The sequence below is a fragment of the Microcaecilia unicolor genome, chromosome 11 (genome assembly GCF_901765095.1).
Source record: "Microcaecilia unicolor chromosome 11, aMicUni1.1, whole genome shotgun sequence".
In the NCBI taxonomy this organism is placed as follows: Eukaryota; Metazoa; Chordata; class Amphibia; order Gymnophiona; family Siphonopidae; genus Microcaecilia; species Microcaecilia unicolor.
The window spans coordinates 70,632,988-70,656,068 of record NC_044041.1 but is presented as its reverse complement, the minus strand read 5'-3'; the positions used below and the strand labels follow the sequence as shown (position 1 = coordinate 70,656,068).

At 42.2% G+C, this 23,081-nt stretch overlaps 1 protein-coding gene across 2 annotated transcripts in view; it reads left to right on the top strand.

Moving 5' to 3' along the window:
- The window catches only part of PTBP1 (polypyrimidine tract binding protein 1), a 65,782-nt gene extending 55,382 nt beyond the window's left edge, over window positions 1-10,400 (top strand). Inside the window, exons 9-16 of one of the 2 annotated variants that reach the window (XR_003943768.1) lie at window positions 1,104-1,181; window positions 1,677-1,825; window positions 4,639-4,672; window positions 5,097-5,189; window positions 5,682-5,898; window positions 6,935-7,012; window positions 7,283-8,082; window positions 8,132-10,400. Coding sequence is in view for 1 of the 2 variants with exons in the window: in XM_030218243.1 (XP_030074103.1) it covers window positions 1,104-1,181; window positions 1,677-1,825; window positions 4,639-4,672; window positions 5,097-5,189; window positions 5,682-5,898; window positions 6,935-7,012; window positions 7,283-7,415 (782 nt within the window). In the remaining variant the exon portion in view is untranslated. Of the gene's footprint in view, window positions 1-1,103; window positions 1,182-1,676; window positions 1,826-4,638; window positions 4,673-5,096; window positions 5,190-5,681; window positions 5,899-6,934; window positions 7,013-7,282 lie in introns of both variants that reach the window. The other variant, XM_030218243.1, reaches the window with a different exon arrangement.
- Window positions 10,401-23,081: the final 12,681 nt, after the last annotated feature.

The following is a 23,081-nucleotide window of genomic DNA, read 5'->3' as shown; positions in this document are numbered from 1 at the left end:
TTCGTTGCGGACGGTGCTTTCCTTTTTTGCCCAAGGTGGTTTCCGAGTTCCATGTTAATCAGGTCATCTCTCTGCCAGTGTTGGGTGATATGGCTGGAGATTCGGAGCAGCGTGGTATTGCCAAGCTGGATGCAGGAGAGTTTTGAGTTGTTATCTCTCTGGAACTCAGGACTTCAGAGCCTCTGACCGTTTGTTCGTTCTTCATGGTGGCCCAAAGAAGGGTGCAGCGGCTCCTAAGGTGACCATAGCATGGTGGTTGAAGGAGGCGGTTGCATCTGCTTACTTGGTGAAGGGTCCTGTGGTGCCTAGGGGCTGGTCTGCTCATTCCACTAGGGGAATGGCAGCCTCGTGGGTGGAGAATAGTATGATTTCTCTGTTAGATATTTGTCGGGCTGCGGTTTGGTTTTCGTTGCATTCCTTTGTGAAGCATTATAGGATTCCTGTGCATGCAAAGGACGAGGTGCGCTTTGGGGCAGCAGTTTTGACCTCTGGCCTTAGTAGGTCCCTCCCGTAAGTTAGTTACTGCTCTGGTACGTCCCACGCGTCTTGACCGGTCTGGAGGGTCGCTGAGGAAGGTGAAATTAGATCTTACCTGCTAATTTTCTTTCCTCTAGACCCTCCAGACCGGTCAAGAGCCCGCCCTGTCTGTATTGGAGGCCAGGAGGTGTGTTTGTTGGATAATTCTTGGCTGCTGTAGATTGTTGTTTCTCTAATTGCAGACTGTTTATTTCTGTTTTGTGATAGGAGTCCGGGACAGGTGGGGCTCTTCTTTGATAGTCCACCTGTAGAAGCCCAACTGTTTTATCAAAGGCAAAGGAACATGTTTCCGTAAGAGCAAGCGGAAGATGTTTGTTTTTGCAGTTTACTGTGACCACGTACAGGGTTGCTAGTTGTTGTTAGTGTTTTTTGTTTCTCTGCTTTGTCAGGGTTATACTGGCTAGTGGAGGTTCTGCACAGGTTATATATACAGGCTTCAAAAGCTTAGTGTTTTCTCAGTCTCCCTCTGCTGGTAGGAGGACATAACCCACGCGTCTTGACCGGTCTGGAGGGTCTAGAGGAAAGAAAATTAGCAGGTAAGATCTAATTTCACCTTTTTGTACTAGGTGCACCAGGTATCATTTCAGCCAGTCCTTATGGAGGAGCAGGTTTCCCACCTACCTTCGCAATTCCTCAAGCTGCAGGTAACATGGAAGTTGAAATGCATGCAAGTGGTTGCAACTGTTGTGTTATGTCTTCAGTGCTGACAGGATCAGCTCTTTACTAAAGTTAGGAGTCTTTTAAGAGGGACAGTAAATCTGCTTTTCTGGAGAGCAGCTTTATATGGACTGTCCAAGAGAGGGCTAACTTGGCCTTTCAACCCCAGCCCTCCCTCCCCCGGTAGGGGTTGAGGTAACACACATTCCTGCTATGGCTGTATAGAAGGCCTGGACTCTTGCATTCATTGGATGACTTGAATTTAGCTGCCAAATGAATGTAATTGATCCTGTGGTATTTGGGATATGCCAAGGGATGTTAATGTGAATTTGGGGGGCACATAGCAAGGCATTTCTGAAAGTACATTGTAACTTGGCAGTCTGGGTTCTTGTATTCCAATAAAGTTCACAAAGGGGCTTAACAGATGTGCATATTTGCAGTGTTTAACTTACTTTCCTGTTGGTGAATCTTCCATTTTGCAGGTTTGTCAGTGCCAGGTGTTCCTGGAACACTTGCTCCTTTGGCTATTCCGTCAGCTGCTGCTGCTGCAGCTGCTGCTGGCAGACTCGGTATCCATGGTCTCACTGGGCCTGGGAACTGTGTTCTGCTGGTGAGCAGTCTGAACCCAGAGGTTAGTGTGCTTAACTTTTAGCATACAGGAACTCTGACTTTAGCACTCCAGAACCCAGACAACTTCATAGTCTTGTGCCTATCATGTTAACCATATCATTTATTTTTTTTCTGAAAGTACGTCGTGACCTGGGGTTCATCTCCTTTTGCTTACGTTGAGGTCTGGCTTCCCATGCAGGCTTGTAGGTGATACTAGTTCTGAGGCTGCCTCCTAGCTTGTTGTTGACCTGATTATTATATAACTGCCTTTGCAGTCTTACCTTCCTTTTCCATCAGCCCTGAACACCAAGGTGAAGGTTGCTTTCCAGCCTGTTCCCTCTCCTTTGATTCACTGAATTGCTTTAATGTTAGTGTGACCTTTATATACCTGGGCAGTGTTTCCTGACACATGCTCCATTATCTTTCATTTCTAAACAGTCCTTAGTTTTCCTTATTCCTTAATGTGTTCTTCACATGTTCAATTTTATGTAATTTCTTCATATTCTCCCCTTTTGCATGTGAACACAAACCAGTGTCTATAGGAGGGACACAAGTGATAAAATGTATAGTCGTCTTGCTTTGTGTATTTGAAGAATGCATTACTTTAAATTAGCCTTGGGGCATTATCAATGTAGTGCTGCTTTCAAAAATACTAAATCTAGTTCCATGACACTGTTTAGAAACTTGTTTGTAGCAGCTGAATCTTTTTCCCAACAGCACATTTCAGCTGCTGTTTATCTCAAAAAATAAGATAGTAAAGGTAGAGCATATAACATCTAATAGACAGAACTCTACTGTAATAATGGAACACCTTAGAAACCAATTTCAAGAACCTCAGCAGTACCAGTCTGGTAGTTCATAAAATCATTGCTACCTAAGCTTTATGTACCAAATTCTCACTGGTTTCTAAATTTTGAAATATTTTCATTTATATTCTGGCTCATTAACTTAATACATAAACATAAGTCATTTTCTAGTTCATTAACTTAAACGTAAAAGTCATACAAGCATTTAGCTTCTAAGCGGTAGCAATGTCAATTATAGCAGTTTTAAAGCTAGTTTCCAGCATTGATATGGGGACCAATTTGCTGACATTTTGCCCTAAGCTTTCTCAAGGCTGGTCCCTACAAAAACAGAAGCACAACACAAAAAAAGTCAATATTCTACTTAATATGAAAGTATTCTCACATAAACGCTAAAGAAAATATTTTCTACCACCTGGCATTTTAATACCTCTTGTGTTCTGGGCTTGCAGTTGACAGGTTCTTGGCTAAATCTGCTTGCTAACAAAAAAAAAAAAGTCATCCCATTCCACAACGTTGGTAGTGATTACTGGCTCATGTGTAGAAAGTAGGTCTGGATGCCATTTGGAAAGGACCTCTATTGTGCAGCTGTTCTAATAGTGCTATGAAGAGCTGTCCACTGAGCAGAGTATGAGCAGAACCCCATGGCGTATATATATGCTGGTTTCATTTTAAACTTTTGGAACAATTTGTAGCAGTTACATGGTGTAGAATGCCAGGGACTTGGTATATGTTGACATTTCTGTTGTGCTTTAGACCCCTCTCTCATATAGTGATGGGAGTTTAAATCATTTTCGTTGGATTTTTATTCTGTGCCATTCCTAAATTTGAATGAACTCTTGACTATTCAGCTTTCGTGTACAGGCAAACTTGCTAATGTATTTTCTTTGCTTCTGTAATCCATATTTGTAGAAACTTACAATTTGCAACCAGTTGAGGCAGTATTTGAGCTGACAGCAAGGTTTTAAAATCTGGCAATTTTAATTGTACCCTTTTCTGAATTCTCCAGACCCACATATTAATACATACCAGAAATGAGATGGCCTTATGTGGTTAAAGGATTTCCTGAAAATCCCATTATTTCACTAGTGCTGTAACTCTTGCTGATAGAAGTTTGTAAATGTCAAGAAAATAGGAAGTTCTGACTTAATATCCAGACAGGTGAAAGCATTGCCACAACTGATTAAGAAGCTTTTACTCTGCAGTTTTGTATTGGATTATTCCCCTGAATACTCCATTTTCTTCTTGTAGACATTGAGTGCTGCTGACATCCCAGGCTCACTCCATGTTAGAAAATGGAAGGCTTTCAGGTTCAGCTACCCTGTGGAAATGACACCATGCAGCAATGGTGTTTTTTGGGGGTTTTTTGGAAATTGGGGGAGGAGTTTGAGCTGGCTGACCACTGGGACATGCTTTCACCTGTATGGTGGGTAGACTGCCTTGTCAGTGAGGGTTAATGGGTGTTGAGACCCTTTTTGCTCTTAACATCCATTTAAAATTACTTATTCCATCAAGGGCATTGCCCAGTTAATGTATCAGTGACCCTGCTGTAATGTTGCCTCTTCTGCATGGTCAAAATGCTTTTATTTCATTGTATTCAAGTAAAAACTTATATTATAATTCTATAAACATGTAAGAAAGCTCAATATAACTGATGGAACGCTACCATATTTCCTTGTGTATTTACTGACCTGTTTTTGCTACTTTTTTCTTTTCTCCCCATCCCTTTTCCCAAATTTTTCTTCCCTTGTTCCGGAATTTCTTTGCCAACTGACTGCACGGTACTTCTGCTTCCTGTTGTTGCTTGAAACAATTTTTAAAATCCCCTCTCAAACAAACAAACCTTGCTGTTCGGAAAACAACCTGTCCTTCAATATTAACCATCTTGAAAACATCATCATCCATCAACCAATCCCGCCACTTCCTGCGGCGACTGCCCTTCCTCGTGGACGATTTCTGCAACCTGCGCTCTTCCCTTGATTCCTTTCCTGTCCCCTGTCCCTCCGCTGCCTTCCTCTGCTGTCCTCTAAAGAGAGTTACACCCCATTGCCTCTTTATTCTTTTCGGTATGTTATCGTTCGCACTTTTATTACTTTTGTTTTCAGTTACTTTACATTTCAGAAATGTACTGTTTGATTTCACATAATTTTGCATGCATAATTGTTTGGAGTTTGCTTTTTTTATTTTATTTAAAATTTATTATTATGCATGGTTGATTGTGTTGCATGCCTTTTATAGGAATTTAAAATATAGTAACATGGTGAATCGTTTTCAGTTAAAGCCCCTAGTATTTGGTTTTGGGGTCTTCAGAAATTATTTGCTGTAAATGTTGGGGCTATATTCTTTTCTGCAGGGCAGCTGTCCTTTTTTCATAAGCAGAGCAGAATATCTTTAGTTGGAATGACCGGCATTGTGAATTTAGTAGAGATTTGCTGCTTAGTTATTGGAAGTATTACCTGCTGCCTGAACTTTGTCCATGCTTTTCTCAAGGAGTGTATGGTGATGTGCAGAGGGTGAAGATTCTCTTTAATAAGAAAGAAAATGCCTTGATTCAAATGGCTGATGGAAACCAGGCTCAGCTGGGTAAGCATAGCCTATAAAAACATTTGCTAGACTCAGATACCGCTCATTTCAGCTTATTGGCAATTTCCCTCTTCTAGCTTATCAGCTCAGAAAGCTTAACTGATGGCTTTCATAATTATTTTTTACTCTCCCTCCCTGTGTAGCTGTAGCTACAGCTATAGTCAAGGAGCTGCTAGAATCTAGTACACATGGGTCCTGAGTCTGGCCACCAGGTTTCACATATCCCCTCTCACTCTGCCTACTGTATATATATATAGTATCACCAGCTAGCTAGAAAAATGGAGCATGGCTTGGCAACTGTAAACTGGTTACTATCCTTTAGCCAACCAATAATTCTATGTTGAACTCTGAAATTCTTTTCAATACTTGGAACAGCTGTTTTGGGGGCATTCACAGAGTTTCATACATTGCATTATAGTCTAGTACTGTTTTGCTTTTACTAGACATATACTGGGAAATACTTAATTGTCTTCCTCTTATGCATCTTGGCAGCCATGAGTCATCTTAATGGCCAGAGGCTTTATGGAAAGCCAATCCGTATTGCACTGTCCAAGCACCAGACTGTACAGCTCCCTCGTGAGGGCCAGGAAGACCAGGGCCTAACTAAGGACTATTGTAACTCTCCTCTCCATCGTTTCAAGAAACCTGGGTCAAAGAACTTTCAGAATATCTTCCCTCCCTCTGCTACACTTCATCTGTCTAACATCCCGTAAGTACCTAGGTGAAAGATGGGTGTGTAGTGCAGGTGTCCTGAGCTGCTATTGTGGAATTACTGAAAAGATTCTAATGATCCAGCATGTTCCCTTAATGGGAGTGTAATGTCTTGGGGAAAAGGGTAATTGCAGAAAGTTTGTCCTTTTAAGCAATCCTTGTCCTCAGCTTTTCCATCTTTCTTTCAAAATCCTGTCAATCAAAACTGTTTGAAACAAATAAATTAGTTCCAATAGGTATGATACAGTTCACAAGAAAACTTTTTATTCTCCTCGTACTGTTCCTGAGAGCCTGGTTGAAGTTCCCCTAGTAAAAAATTTCACAAAACCTTGTTTCAAGCACTGCTTAATCTTCCCCAGGCAATTCTCCCTGCAGTACTCTGCTCAAAAATTGCTGGGAGTTTTTCAGTCAGAGAATGTCAAAGATATCTTCAGAGGACCAATTCAAAAACTCATTGACACTAAAGTTACCATTTCATTCAACAGTTCCTCAAAAGAAAATACAGCCCTGGTTCTTCTTAGCTTCGGCCAGGGCTGAGCAGCAGCCTCTTTCAGTGTGTTTTTTTTTCCCCCCCCCCCTTTAATCACACTGACTCGCCCACAGTTGCTGTATCAACTTCCAAAAATACTCTGGCAAACCTTTTTAGATCCAAAACAAAAATACAAAGGAAGGTTTAACACTTATCTCTCTAGCATCTTGGGTCTTTCCGGTTCCCTGGAACCAGTTCCTTCCTCCTCCATGGCTGTGGCTGTTTCCTCTGGCTAGAATTTTAATTCACATTCCATGGGCTCTCTTCACCTCCCCCTGTCCAAAGTCTCACCCCCCTATTCAGCTGTGGGACAGATTGGTTTTAGAGGCTCTTCCTTCCTCTAAAGGGCATTTCTAGGCCTAGGGATGCTAACCCTTCCTCTTTTCAGCCTATATGTGTTCATACTAGGGGTTCTAGCAGAGATGTTGTCCTGAACTTCCTCACAGTATATGGCTGCTTCCTTGGAGATTATCAGGCGGATGACATCTTTTCTATTTATTTCTAGGCCTGCAATAACTGAAGATGACATCAAGATGCTGTTTTCTAGTAATGGTGCTATAGTTAAAGGATTCAAATTCTTCCAGTAAGTTCTTTGGGTAATTTCTGATGCAATGGTGGATAGTCGCTGGGATGAGCAGGGGAAGGGAGCCGCCATGTAAATTCACATCACCTGTTTGACAGGGTTGGAGAAAGGACATTTTTCTGAGATGCATCTGAAGCGGAATAAGTTAAGCAGATGGTGTAAGATTTGAATTAGGATGAACTGTAAGCCACACTTAGGCTAGCTATCTAGTCAAGTGGGTATGCTCTCAGGGCGCTGACATGCTATATATGCTTGCTTTTTTATGTACAGGAAGGACCATAAGATGGCATTGATTCAGATGGGCTCCGTAGAAGAGGCCATTCAAGTTCTGATTGAGCTGCATAACCATGATCTTGGAGAAAACCATCACCTGCGGGTGTCCTTCTCAAAGTCCACCATCTGAGAGGTGAACCAGAGGAATGGACCTGACAGCCCTTGTGGTTTGAGCCTCCAAATTATCCAAAGTCGGAGGCTCCAAACACAGGGAACAACTTCCATCATTCCAGAAAAAGCCACTTTAAGAAAAATGCAGCTGAAGTGACCTTAGACCAGAGATTTTATTTTTTTTTTAAGACAAATCAGTTTACCTGTTTTTTAAAACAATTAAATCTGGTCCAGCTTGTGGTAACAGGCTGTCTTGCTGACTGGTAATCACATGTTTACGTTCACTGCAGAAACTTATGAGAATACCCCTTCTCTTTTTTGTTAATGGACCCAAGAAATCTCATGGGAAGCCAATTATTCCTCAATCTTGTGGGGCTCACACTGATGCCTTGTATTTTCGTTACCCATTTTAGGCTTCAAGAGTTAAAAGCATTGTAACTTCCTTTTTCCCTGTGTTGGATTTTGTGTGCATTTGCCCTCTTTTTGTCCTCATGCCATGGGGTTAAAGGAAGTGATATGGTGGTTTTCCAAAACCATGGTTCTGAATTCCACCATCCTGTGCCTTACATACTTTTCAAAGGTCCCTTCGCAGTGTGGCTGAGGCTAGGTGAAGGGACATGGCCTAGCTGAGTATCTTGCTAGTGGAAACATGGGAGAGAGGATTCTGTAAGTAGATAAATTAAAAGGTCTGGACTCCTTGGTAACACTTGAGGCCTGCGGGTTTTCAGTATCCAGGTCTGGACTCCTTGGCAACACTTGAGACCTGTGGGTTTTCAGTATCCAGAGGTCAGTGTTGAAAAGGTAGTCTTAAGAGGTGGTTCCAGTTTGACCAGTAACCAAACCCCCCCTCTCCTTACCCTCCACTGCACATTAATTTCTGCTGCTTTAATCATAAGGTGATATGTTCATAAGTTTCTAATTTGAAGTGTTTTTGGGGTTGTTTTTTTTTTTCTTTTTTTTCAAATGCAGTCTCTTGTACTTTACCTTTTGTGGGGTGATGTCCCCTTTTCTTATATTTTCTGTAGGTTAAATCCTTGTACTCTGCAGTTGCTGTCACCTGTGCCTAGCAATATTCATTTGACCAAATATCTCCATTTATATGCAAATTTTAGCTTTTAAGTTCTTTTTATAGAAAGATGGTATAAATGTAATCAGTTACTACTCTGTAACATATCCTTGTATGCTGTTTAGATTTTGTTTAATTTTTTTTTCAGAAATTTAGATTTAGAAGGCTGGCAGACATATAGCATGTCTGGGGGTGGGAGTGTGATAACAATGGTTCACCAGGACTGGCTGAGCAGATTTGTGGGAAGCAAGAATAACAAATGGCTTGTGAGCAGGTGTTTTTCAGTGTTTGTACCTTTAGGCTAGAATGTATTTCTAGGGAGCCATTCTTAGGAGGGTGAATATTGAAAGGGGTTGTTGAATGTGGAAATGGAGCACAAAGCAATCCTCTTCCTTAGTTTTCTATGTTGTATGCATTATAGCTTTCTTTAAACCCTCCTTAGACCACCTTGCATTTTGCCTTTATGTATAATCTAATCTTGCCTTACATTTCCAAATAACAATTTTAGATGCAAAACAAATCGTTTTCAGGGTGTTGTCCTGAAAATTGTGGACCAAAGCTGTTTATATAAAGTCTTAACCCTTTTCCTCACAGCCATCTTTTTAGTGGCATGTGCTGCATGTACCTTGGGCTTGTTCTACCTGCTTTGAGGTGGTGTTACCTGGCTGTCAGGCTATACTGTGACTTGAGACAGAGCTGCAAGTTCTCAATAGTGTAATCTGTTTTACAGTGGGGGAAAGGTCTAGAGTTCAATTCCCCAAGTAAGATAACTCTGCTTTGTGACCACAGGTTCAGGTAGGACGTGCACCAGATAACGCAGTAGCACAGAAGTTTGGAGAGGTATTATTAGCCAGGATGGAAACTGGCTGTAGATCCACATATGGTGACACTTCTGGCTCCTGTCCATGCAGAGTAGCTAAGAACTCTCTCCTGCAGACTCAGGAATACACAAGGGTATTGGGACTGCTTACATTTGAAGCAAAGATTTTCATTCCTTAGAATATTTTCTGGCCATACTTAGCCACCATGCAGGGCTGCATAAATTGGGGTATGAAATCACCTCTGGTTATGACCATAAGTAATTTTCATGGGAGTAGGGAGAAGCGGAGCAGTTCTTTTTCATAAAGTGCCTACATTCCTGCAGCATGTTCAGAGTTCTTATAGAATTCCATCAGTGGCTTAGATATGTTACCCTGGGAAGGGGGGGGGGGGGGGGAGACTAAGAATTCACAATGTACTGTTTGGTGGATTTAGACATGCAGACATTTCCTGCTGGAGAGGTTTATGTGCATACTTAACCGAGCTTGGATTCCTACATTTCTCTCATGCAATACAAAATGAAGTTGTTCTTTGTAAATCTTGAGGGGTGTGGAATGAATTCTTAGCTTTAGGTTCCCTAATTACTCCTTGTGGCTGGATGGTATCCCTTTAAAGTTGATAGATTCACAAGTTCAGGTGCCTGGAAATGGCATTTGGCAGCAGCTTGGTTAGGTAGTTGTGACTTGGTTAAAATACCTTAAACAGTGGGAGTTAATCCCCAAAACCTCATGAAGTGCTTAATCTGTGGCTCCCTGTGTTTGTGTGGAAAGTGTGCAAGAAGCAAAAAAAAAAGGTGTAAATATTTATAATTTTTTATACCTGTTTGAGGCATAAGGGGGCAGCAAAAGCCAGTTTTATATAGAGAAGAGATGTATTGTATATTTTGATAACAGCTATTCTAGGTTCAGTATTGTGAAGAGGGAGGTGCTGGACAACCACAACAGAATTCCATTACCTGTTTCAGTGACTGTTTGTAATACAAAAAAAAATTGAAAATTAAAACATTTTATAACAAGCCTTTTGTACCTACCTGTAGACTGCTTATTTGCTGCTCAGTGTTTATTGGGCAGTCATTCATAATCTGTATCTGGGCTTTCAAATAAATGTCTGTATCCTCCACTCTGATGTTTTCCTTCTTTGTGCCTTTGTAGAAGCTTCCTCAGCTCTTTCCTTCTCTGATTTCCAACTTACCCTGCTCCTTTGGCTCTGAACTGCATTGCTGCAAACATTGACATACCATGGTTGTGCTGTCAAGCAGGCACTTGGCTATAGTGCTCTGTAAGCCTGGGGCCTGCCTTCAAGTGGAAAGGGAAATGGGACTTGATATACTGCCTTTCTGAGGTTTTTGCAACTACATTCAAAGCGGTTTACATATATTCAGGTACTTACTTTGTACCAGGGGCAATGGAGGGTTAAGTGACTTGCCCAGAGTCACAAGGAGCTGCAGTGGGAATCGAACTCAGTTCCAGGATCAAAGTCCACTGCACTAACCACTTGGCTACTCCTCCATGCCACATGATTTCCAGGAATTAAAAAGCCTGATCTAGTTATTGTAGTGTGAGGGTGTTTTATGTACCACCTTGGTACCTTAATGTCTAAATGTCCAGTCACTTTAGGGTTTAGGCTGGAGGCTACTGCTTTAACTGGGATAGTGCATTTAAAAAGAAATAACTAAGCCTGCCTTCTGCACATTCCACTAATTTCTGAATTCAGCCTTTTTGTAACAATCTTCACTAGGTACCAAGATTCATAAGCTTTCTTAACTATTATGGGTCTGTGGAAGTAGTAGAGAATGGTAGCAGAATTAAAGTCTTGGCTTGCAGCCATAGCTCCAATTTTCTGATTCCTGTTCCCAAAAATTTGGGGAGAACTGCCAGGTCACTCTTTGGCTCAGGCTGGATGCTTTCAGTGCTGGCCCTGAAGATTACTGCTGTAAAGTTTAGTAAGATTGTCAGCAAAGAAGAAACATGTCATGGTTTTCTAGCATGTTCTCTATACAAACTTAGCAGCTTTCTATAACTACAGTGAACTGGAGTGGCAAATTTGTCAGGGCATGTGATGGCCTCTACATTCTGTTCTTGCTACAGTGGAAGTTTCAGAATAGCTCCAGGATGACAGTTGGTCCAGCAGCAGATCAAGAGGGGGCAGGGCAGTTGCAGCATCACAAGCAGCATTTCAGTGTAACCAGGGAAGTCCTGTTAGTATTGACTAGGGAAATTGTTTTTGGTAAAGCCTTAACAATGCATTAACTAAAATATTGTATTTACTAATTTATTTCACTTGCCAATGTGGGCTCGGGGGGGCAGTTACATCAATAAAACCACAGTATATGGCCAACATTTTGGCCACAGGACTTCACATGCACATTAAATCCTAAAGCAATCATGCACAAATGCAATATACATCAAAACCAACAATCAGCCTCCTGTAACCTGGATCCCCAAACCACTGTTAACTCTATCCAAATCCAAAAGCCTGAGAAGTTTCTTAATGAAAATTGCTACACAAGTGCCTTCCTGTTTATTTACTATATTAAAACTTTGATGTCTATGATAAAAGTAAAATAAGGAAACACTTATAATTGTATACTGTTCCAGTGTAGAGGAGACATGATATTATAGAAAAGGAAAGGTTGAAAAGCCAGGCTTTAATTGCTTTCTTGAATGTGGTTCAGGAGGATCACTGATACCGCACAATTTTCTCAAAACATGAAAGCCTTTTTAGACATCTGACTATTCTGTTTCAGAATCACATCCAACACATTAAAAAAATTAAACTGCACAAAAATGATTGAGTAGTAAAAATGGATAATGGTTAACAAGGAGGACACAACCACATCATTTTAGCTGTTTAAATTTACAATGGTATAAATAACATCCACTTCTGAACGTGCAAAAAGTACTAACCCCCCCCCCCCCCCTAAAAAAAAGAAAAGAAAAACCCCCCACAGCAAGCAAAGTAGAAGAAACGGGAGCAGGAAGTGGTGGTGTCAGCATAAACTTATCCCTAAATCTGTTAACTGTTTAGCAACCCAGCCCTCAACTAATTTAGCAAACATCAGAATACTAGCAATGGGTCTGTAATTGGACAACTGATCAATACCCCAAGAAGGATTTGGTAAGCCAACTACATAACCTTGGCTATTAAGGGGATCAGTGGTATCTGCTCCTAGTTTCTTTAGGATTGGGGTAATCAAACAGGAGATGGCATGTGCCTATCTTGCTCATGTGGGCTGAGCTTGTTGCCCTATCAATTCCATTGATGGTGGCTGCATTGGGGAGAATTAAAACCATCATGGGTAGAGTCCAGTTTCAGCCTTGTGCTATCATGCCTTCTCAAACCCCCTTGGGGGTGTGACTGTATGCTTGCTTAGACACAGACCCATGCCTGTGGACAGACTGCTGCTAAGCAAGGGCAAAATTTTAGGAAAAAGGGCAGACGAGTGCAGAAAGCAGGCCAGCCAACCAGTGAATGTAGGAAGAAGACAATTTAAGAGCAAAAAGCCAAGGGATGGAATTGAGAAGAGACTAAGAAGGGGCAGAGAATTTAACTGAAATGCCAGAGCTTGATGCCAGTATTGCTATAGCTTGATACTACAGTGTAGCACATTTTTAAGAACTGTATTTGCTATCTGATCTAGTGGATACTGTTCTAAATGCACTTCTCAATAGAGCCCTACCACCAACCACCTTTGCAGACTTGCTGGAGCATGTGTGGGGAGGATGGATGAATGGATAATGAATCCTTGAAAGCAGTGGCAGAAGTTCAAATGGTGGGACCCCAGCAATGTAGGATTTACCTCAGAAGATAGGGGAGTGGTTACCTTGGAGGGCTTGCTTGATTGGAATTTACAACAGTGGTTGAATGATATAATAGGAGTTGCATCACTGCTGTACTTGTCACCAGTACTTTGAGAAATCACAGTGCATCTTACAAGATTGAAGCAGTGGGCTTTGCTTATGAATGGGGAGACACTGATGAGGTGATAAAGGGTGTATTGCTGTTGTAAGGTCCTGGGCCTATAATAGTCCCCCACCACTACATTCAACAATCTAGTACCACTGTTGCTATGGAAACCTGGATATTCCCTTTTGGCAATACTGGAGTTGTGGCTTTCTGCTCATATTTTTAAACTTAGATTTTATGTGCAACTCCATTACTTTTTCTCACGGGATAAGAGCTAGATACTTGTATACAGTGGTGTGCTGGTAAATTTTTAACAGGCTGTCTCCCTGGTCCACCTCTGCGCCCCCCCCCCCCCCCCCCCCACCTCTGCGCCCCTCCAAAATTGCAGAGCTGGCTATAGCTGGGGGGGGGGGGAGGGGGGGGCAATGCATTACACTCCAGGAAAAAAAAATTAAATGATCCCAGGTTCCAATCTAATTTTTTTTGTTACATTTGTACCCTGTACTTTCCCACTCACGGCAGGCTCAATGCGGCAATGGAGGGTTAAGTGACTTGCCCAGAGTCATAAGGAGCTGCCTGTGCCTGAAGTAGGAATCGAACTCAGTTCCTCAGGACCAAAGTCCACCACCCTAACCACTAGGTCACTTCTCCACTTCATGTTCATGTTTAATATGGGATAAAATGCCATAAATAAGTAAATAAATATAAACTTTTAACGTTCAGCACCTGATTCTCAAAGTGGACATATTCCAAACACTATAATGAAAATAAAATTATTTTTTTGTACCTTTGTTGTTTGGTGACTTTGTTTCTCTGATCATGCTGGCCCAGTATCTGATTCTTCTGCTCTCTATCTGTTCCCTTGACTCTGTTTCCAGGGCTTCCTTTCCATTTATTTCTTTTCTTTCCTCCTTTCTTCTTTATTTCTGGTCCTCCGCAGACTTGACTGTACAGTGGATCCAGCTTCTGCCTATTTTCTCCATCCATGTGCAGCTTCTCTCCTCACTTCCTTTTCCCTCATCTAATCTCCTTCCTGTATCTTCCCTCCATGTCCAGCATTTCTTCTCTCTCCCTTTCCTCCCCTCCATCCATGTCCTGAAACTCTCGCCCCTGCCCCCCTCTATCCATCCATACCCAGCAATTCTCGTCTCTCCCCTGCCCCCTCTACCCATCCATGCCCAGCGATTCTCCTCCCCTCCCGCTCACATCCATCTTTTTGTATTACCTCCGTCGAAGCGCCGCGTTATTTAAAGCCCTGCTGCCCGTCTCCAGCCTTCCCTTGTTTCGTGATGTTCGTTCCCTCAGTCCCAGCTTCGCGGAAAAAGGAAATTACATCAGAATGACAGAAGGCGGGACTAAGGGCACAAACTCATCAGACGCAAGCAGGGAAGGCTGGAGACGGGCAGCGGAGCTTTAAATAACGCGGCTCTTCAAGGGAGGTAATAGAAACTGACGGAGGGGGAGGGTGGGGGCGAAGGACATCGTTGGACATGTTTGGGAGTGGGAGGGGAGGTAAGCATGGCCTGTGATGGCGCCCTCCTGCCATGCTTATCTCCTGTAATGGAGCCAGCTCGCCCCCCCCCCCCCCCCCCCCCCAAGAACAACCGGCTCGCAAGAGCTGTCAACATTTAACAAGCGGCTCTTGCGAGCTGGCCCCAGCACACCACTGCTTGTATAATAACCATTGTTTTAAGCATTATAGACACCACTGTTTCTTATAAGGGTACATACAAATGCAGTGGTTTAACTGCTGAAAGTAGCCCAAAATCCAAATTTGGGCTTATTTTGGTTTTGACTGAAAATTCAAGTGTGTGTTTGGCTGAAACAAACTATTCCCTGAAATTGGTGCAGCCCCCACTCTGTCCCAAACAGGAACAACTTCCCTCCCTGCACACCACCCCTCTCCGAGGCCTACCTTATAAGCATTGGTGGTCCAGTGGCACACATAATCAGGGCATGAGTGATCCCTACTTGCTCCTGCTTGTTCTGTTTTCAAAATGGCTCCACAACTTCAAATGGCAGTCTTTGGCAGCCATTTTGAGAGTGGAGCTGGCATGGATAGGTAATCACTCCTACCAGGCTGGCAGCAATCTCAAAAGTGGCTGCCACTACTTTTGGTGACAATCTTGCAAGAGTACTGCATGAAGTTACAGCAACCATTTTGACAAGGGGAACCAGCATGAGTGTGTGGGGATCGCTCCTGCTCCAAATGCATCACTGGACCACCAATTGTATAAGGTGGGCCCCGGAGGAAGAGAAACCTACGGGTGGTGGGAGTTTGGGGAGAGGGGACTGAGTACAGCACTGTGCTGTACTGATTAGAGATGGCCGGTTTTGGCTACAGTTTCAGCTAAAAATGAAAAAAAAAATGGTTTGGGTTTGCCTATATACTATTCTATATCATTTCTATTTTGCCTTTAATCATAACTGCAAAGTGGCTTACACTAAGAATCACTTCTAATAGAAAGGAATTACATTAACAATGTAAAATTAAATTTATGAATGTGAAAATAAAGCTCAATGAAAACAAATGGGTTTTTAAAACTTTTTGAAACTAAATATTAAATAATTGTTTAATATGAACTGGAGCACAATTACCATACTGATAACAAAACAGTGTTCCCAAATGGGTTTTAACTTAATATTTTTCATTGAAGGAAAATACAAAGTTAATTTGGAACTATTTCTCAAAGATAATTGTACATGTGGAATAGATGAGTCACTTTCTCCAATCCAAACCATAAAACTCTTATATACCAGACATACCTTAAAATTTAACATGCTTCTCCATTTTCAACCAATCTAGCTTAAATAACAATGGAGAAGTTTCCTGAAATTTATCCACCTTAAAAAAAAAAAAAATCAGTCTAGGTCCTGTATTTTGTAAAAACTGCATTTTCTTTACATTCACATTAATAGCACTATACAAGGAATTATAATCAAGATAGGGTGTTAAAACTGCCTGCTTAATAACCTGAAAATTCTCAATACTCAAAATGATCTTACAGCTCTTAATTTATGTACATTCAAAGAATTTCTGTACTAATTCATTGATATGTGGCTCAAAAGACAGTTGAGAATCTAAAATTGCCCTTAAAACTTTCAGATCTATTCTGAAACTGAAGAATTTCCCTAGTGATAACCAATGCAACCTACTGTATGTCCATGAGCCAGAGTAATTGTTGCTGCTTATTTAATTTATATAATTACTCGGAGTCTCATGTAGAGTTTTCTGTTCAGGTCAACACAAATATATTATATTCATTCTAAATCAGCCAAATATTTACTCAGAGGACACACAAAAACATTAAAAACTGATGAGACCAAGATGGCAGCTTCAGTATGAGGACGTGTGATCTCTCTAGGCATTTTGCCATTTACCTTCTACCATGCTGAAGTGCTGTGGGAAGCCCTAGACTCAGCCTGCTTGTCAAGTGTTTTTTTTCCTCCATTACGCCAGGCAGAGATTATGGCGTTCAGTTGTGCTATTCAGAGTGAACCAGCTGCTTGTGGTGGGGAGAAGACTGTGAGCTTCAGGAGTGAAGTTACACAGCCCTGCAGGTCCCAGTATTGCCCCGCTTCCCAGGTCAGAACCCTAGCCAAGTCTTGCAGGTTTCATTGCCCCAGTTACAGGTGAGTGGGCTGAAGGGTGTGGTTCCTCTGGAGTGATGTCATCAGTGGCAGCATCTTCAAATGGAGTGCCAGTTGGGGAGAAGCTGGAAGGACAGGCTGCGGCCCCTTTGGATGGTTTACCGCCGCTAGTCAAGCCAGAGAAAATTACCCTTGAATCAATATGGCAAGTCCTGGAAGCCTTATACACTATGGGGCTCATTTTCAAAGCACTTAGGCGTCTATGGAACTTTGTAAGTCTAAGTAACTTTTTATAAGTCTAAGTGCTTTGAAAATATGCCTCTTTGTCTTCTAAAGTCATCCCTGCATTGCCACAGAATGCTTGAAGGATTCAGACTTTGGAGGTGAATACTGATGCTATCGGTGCTAAGGTGACAAACTTGGAGCTTCAGTTGCAACAGGTGAAACCTACTCAAAATGTCTTGCAGGATAAAATGATTTATACAGTGGTGTGCTGGAGCCGGCTCTTAAATTTTTAAAGTTCTTGCGAGCCGATTGTTGTGGCAGGTGAGCTGGCTCCCAGGGCGGCGCAACCCGGCGGTAAGTGAGGTAAGCATGGCAGGAGGGCACCACAAGCCATGCTTACCTCATCCCCTGCCACTCTGGGGCGTTTAAATTGTTGATTTACCTCCATCGCAGCAGCCGCAGTGAAAGTCCATCTCTAGCCTTCCCTTCGTTCCCGTTAGTGTCCTGCCTTCTTCTGACATTTCCTCTTTCTGGGAGGGCGGGACACTGACAGGAAATGAAGGGAAGGCTAGAGACGGGCTTTCACTGCGGCTGCTGCGACAGAGGCAGGGGAGCGAGGAGAATTGGGTGGGTATGGATGGCTGGAGGGGGGGGCAGTGGAGCGAAAATTGCTGGGTGGGTATGGATGGCTGGAGGGGGGGCAGGGGAGAGGAGAGTTGCTGGACATGGAGGAGAGGGAAGGAAGAAATGCTGGACATGGATGGATGGAGGGGAGGGAAGAGTGAGGAAGGAGATGAGGGAAAAGGAAGAGAGGAGAAAAACTGCACATGGATTAAGAAAATAGGCAGAAGCTGGATCCACTGGACAGTCAAGTCTGCGGAGGACCCAGCTTTTACTTTCGGATGTAGGACAAGAAATGAAGAAGAATGGCAGAAAGTAAAGAAATAAATGGAAAGGAAGCCCTGGAAACGGAGTTAAGAGGACAGATAGCAGTAGAATCAGATACTGGGCCAGCATGATCAGAAAAACAAAGTCACCAGACAACAAAGATAGAAAAAAAAATCATTTTATTTTCATTATAGTGTTTGGAATATGTCCACTTTGAGATTCAGGTGCTCAACATTAAAAGTTTATATTTATTTATTTATTTATGTCATTTTATCCCACATTAAACATGAATTAGATTGGAACCTGGGATCATTACATTTTTTTTCCTGGCGTAATGCATTGCCCCCCCCCCCCCCCCCCCAGGCTCTCTCCCCGGCTATAGCCAGCTCTGCAATTTGGGGGGGGGGGGCAGAGGTGGACATGGGGCACAGAGGGGGGGGGGGGGTGCAGAGGTGGACCGGGGAGAGAGCCTGTTAAACATTTACCAGCACACCACTGGATATTTTATAAATTCCTGAAAGAGGATTTTAAGTATGAAGAGTCAGCTTTGCCACCTTTGAATAAAATATATTTTATTCCTATTTCCTCTAAGAAGAGCAGTAGTTTGCTAGCTAAACCTCATCAGGAAGCTCTTTCCTCTGATAGTTTCAACCTAACATTTTGGAGTCTTCTGCAGAAGAAATGATATCTGGAGCTATCCTTTTGGTTTGGTTTGTATTTCTACATGACAAATAAGCTCTTTTGCATCTTTCCATTAGATTGAAGGACTGTAACTTTAGGAGGGGGGCTAATTTTTCCTGATGTTTCTAAATACATTCAAACTAGATGTAGGAATTTTTTGGCTTACCACCAAAAGGTTTTGGAGTTGGGAGCTAGTGAATGGGCAGTGCCAGCATTAGTGCAGGGCAGCCACTAGCACAGCTTAGTAAACAAAGGGGTGTTACTTAAAAAAAAAAAAAAAAGTTACTGCCTAATATGCTTTTGGAGTAAAAAGTAAATGGACTGTAACTACAGTGAATGCAAGTATTAACATTTTTATTGCTCTACCATTCAATCTATTTTGCTTTTATTAAAACTAATCGCTTGTTAACACTATACTAGGACTAGGGGGCACCCAATGAAGCTATAAAGTAGTAAGTTTAAAACAAATGGGGGGAAATATTTCTTCACTCAATGTGTAATTAAACTCTGGAATTTGTTGCCAGAAAATGTGGTAATAGCAGTTAGCTTAACAGGGTTTTAAAAAAAGGCTTGCATAGCTTCCTAAAAGAAAAGTCCATAAGCCATTATTAAGATGGACTTGGGGAAAATCCACTTCTTATTTCTAGGATAAACAGCATAAAATGTATTCTACGGTTTTGGGATTTTGCCAGCTTCTTGTGACCTGGATTGGCCACTGTTGGAAACAGGATTCTGGACTTGATGAACCTTCGGTCTTTCCCAGTATTTCAACACTTATGCACTTATGAAAATGACTGTCACTCATGTGAGTGCGCTTGTCAGTCTTTAATCCACCACAGCTAAAAAGGTGTTCAACAGCTGCACTGTCGGGAAGTGGATTGTTCAGTCTGATAAAAAGTTCCTTCAAATCAGGACAGGCCGCAATATTACTGATGTTTTTAACTGGGTCTGCAGGTATTGATCAAAGGGATCACTGTCTGAAACATTTGACTTCCTTCTAGCAAAGAATGCTTTATCATCATTTTCATCTGCATTAGTAGTAGTGCTAATTAATCACTTTATCATTATCATGCTGTCCAGTTACAGAAAAGGCTTTCACAAAGTTGAAATCAGTGTGGTCCTAACTATTTTTTTGTCTGGCAAGCTCTGAATATCTTCAAGAACTGATGCAAGAATATCATACAGTGGGGGAAATAAGTATTTGATCCCTTGCTGATTTTGTAAGTTTGCCCACTGACAAAGACATGAGCAGCCCATAATTGAAGGGTAGGTTATTGGTAACAGTGAGAGATAGCACATCACAAATTAAATCCGGAAAATCACATTGTGGAAAGTATATGAATTTATTTGCATTCTGCAGAGGGAAATAAGTATTTAATCCCTCTGGCAAACAAGACCTAATACTTGGTGGCAAAACCCTTGTTGGCAAGCACAGCGGTCAGACGTCTTCTGTAGTTGATGATGAGGTTTGCACACATGTCAGGAGGAATTTTGGTCCACTCCTCTTTGCAGATCATCTCTAAATCATTAAGAGTTCTGGGCTGTCGCTTGGCAACTCGCAGCTTCAGCTCCCTCCATAAGTTTTCAATGGGATTAAGGTCTGGTGACTGGCTAGGCCACTCCATGACCCTAATGTGCTTCTTCCTGAGCCACTCCTTTGTTGCCTTGGCTGTATGTTTTGGGTCATTGTCGTGCTGGAAGACCCAGCCACGACCCATTTTTAAGGCCCTGGCGGAGGGAAGGAGGTTGTCACTCAGAATTGTACGGTACATGGCCCCATCCATTCTCCCATTGATGCGGTGAAGTAGTCCTGTGCCCTTAGCAGAGAAACACCCCCAAAACATAACATTTCCACCTCCATGCTTGACAGTGGGGACGGTGTTCTTTGGGTCATAGGCAGCATTTCTCTTCCTCCAAACACGGCGAGTTGAGTTCATGCCAAAGAGCTCAATTTTTGTCTCATCTGACCACAGCACCTTCTCCCAATCACTCTCGGCATCATCCAGGTGTTCACTGGCAAACTTCAGACGGGCCGTCACATGTGCCTTCCGGAGCAGGGGGACCTTGCGGGCACTGCAGGATTGCAATCCGTTATGTCGTAATGTGTTACCAATGGTTTTCGTGGTGACAGTGGTCCCAGCTGCCTTGAGATCATTGACAAGTTCCCCCCTTGTAGTTGTAGGCTGATTTCTAACCTTCCTCATGATCAAGGATACCCCACGAGGTGAGATTTTGCGTGGAGCCCCAGATCTTTGTCGATTGACAGTCATTTTGTACTTCTTCCATTTTCTTACTATGGCACCAACAGTTGTCTCCTTCTCGCCCAGCGTCTTACTGATGGTTTTGTAGCCCATTCCAGCCTTGTGCAGGTGTATGATCTTGTCCCTGACATCCTTAGACAGCTCCTTGCTCTTGGCCATTTTGTAGAGGTTAGAGTCTGACTGATTCACTGAGTCTGTGGACAGGTGTCTTTCATACAGGTGACCATTGCCGACAGCTGTCTGTCATGCAGGTAACGAGTTGATTTGGAGCATCTACCTGGTCTGTAGGGGCCAGATCTCTTACTGGTTGGTGGGGGATCAAATACTTATTTCCCTCTGCAGAATGCAAATAAATTCATATACTTTCCACAATGTGATTTTCAGGATTTAATTTGTGATGTGCTATCTCTCACTGTTACCAATAACCTACCCTTCAATTATGGGCTGCTCATGTCTTTGTCAGTGGGCAAACTTACAAAATCAGCAAGGGATCAAATACTTATTTCCCCCACTGTATATATGGAAACTTTTCAGTCTTAAGGCCAGACAAGCAGACTATCCATCCGGCGAACTGTCATGCCAATGTAAACTTTTCCATGGGATGCCCAGTAAGTCTGTTGTGATAGACATATGTCTGTTCACCAAGAACTGCAACCGGCTTCAGCTTCATTTCCGCTTCAAAGTGACCAAACTCATCACGGTTCTGTCTAGCTGGAGACTAGCAACCAGTTCAACAAGCACAGGCAACTCTACTGTTCTCATAGGCTGTATTCCCTGAGCACCAAAATTTGAGATGAGATGATCCACTGTTGGTGTGATGGGTTTGCAATTGCAAAACCCTATTGCAGGTTTTGCTGTTTTCATTTGGTTTACTGAGGAATCATCATTTAGGTCTGTCTGCTATATTTACTTTTAACTGTAAGCATCAGAAGTAACTAGGTAAAAGTAGTAAAAATTGTTAAAATTACTTCAGTAAAAGTAACAGATTTTCCTGTACTTCTTTACAAGTAAAACTAACCAAACTTTTATTTTTATTTATTGCATTTGTATCCCACATTTTCCCACCTTTTTGCGGGCTCAGTGTGGCTTACAATACGATATGAATGATGGAAATACAATTTGTTACAACTTGTTATGGATTACATTGTGAAGAGTTATACAAGACAATCGAAGTGTTGTTAAGGAATATAAACACTGGGACCAAACCTTGAGACATTGGAAGGAGACAGCGGGAGGTTAAAAGGGCATTATGTATGGTATACATATTTCTGTGAGTAAGGGTATGAGTGAGGTGAGACTACGGGGGATGAGAGTTCAGAAGTGGATGCATTGATGCATTAGTGAACAGTGAGTGTGAGCTTTATGTGTTTTGCTTCTTTCCGTAGATTTTTTCAAAAAGATGGGTCTTCAATAGTTTGCGGAAGGAGGTTTGCTCGTGGATCGTTCTCAGGTTGCATGGCAGTGCATTCCAGTACTGCGTGCCCACGTGAGAAAAGGTTGACGCGTGTAGCGTCTTGTATTTTACGCCCTTGCAATTAGGGAAGTGGAGGTTGAGGAAGGTTCGGGATGATCTTTTGGTGTTTCTGGGTGGTAGGTCTATTAACTCTGACATGTAGGCTGGAGCTTCGCCGTGAATGATTTTGTGGATTAACGTGCATACTTTAAAAGTAATGCGTTCCTTGAGTGGAAGCCAGTGTAGCTTCTCTCGTAAGGGTTTTGCACTTTCATATTTTGGTTTTCTGAAGATGAGTCTGGCTGCTGTATTCTGGGCTGTTTGAAGTTTCCTCAGTATTTGCTCTTTGCAACCTGCGTATAGTGAGTTGCAGTAATCCAGATGGCTTAATAGGAGGGATTGCACTAGGCAGCGAAAGACGGATCTTGGGAAGAATGGTCTTATTCTTTTCAGTTTCCACATGCAATAGAACATCTTTTTGGTTGTATTGTTTGCATGAGTTTCGAGTGTTAAGTGTACTTATGTACGGTAACTAATTACATTTACTTAGTTACTATACAACACTGGTAAAGGGATAGTGTCATCTCTATCATTGGTATTTAACATCTTTAGTTTGGGCATAAGAATTATAGATAGCATTTTTTTGTCTTTTTGTTATTAGTAGGTCTGTCTTCTTCTAGACTTTCTCCACTTGCTCTCCCTTATTGTGAACTATTATTTGGTGCTGAATGGGAATCTTCTTTATTTTTGTTTTCCTTTTAAGGCTGGAGTTATTATGCGTTGTTTCCTATGCAA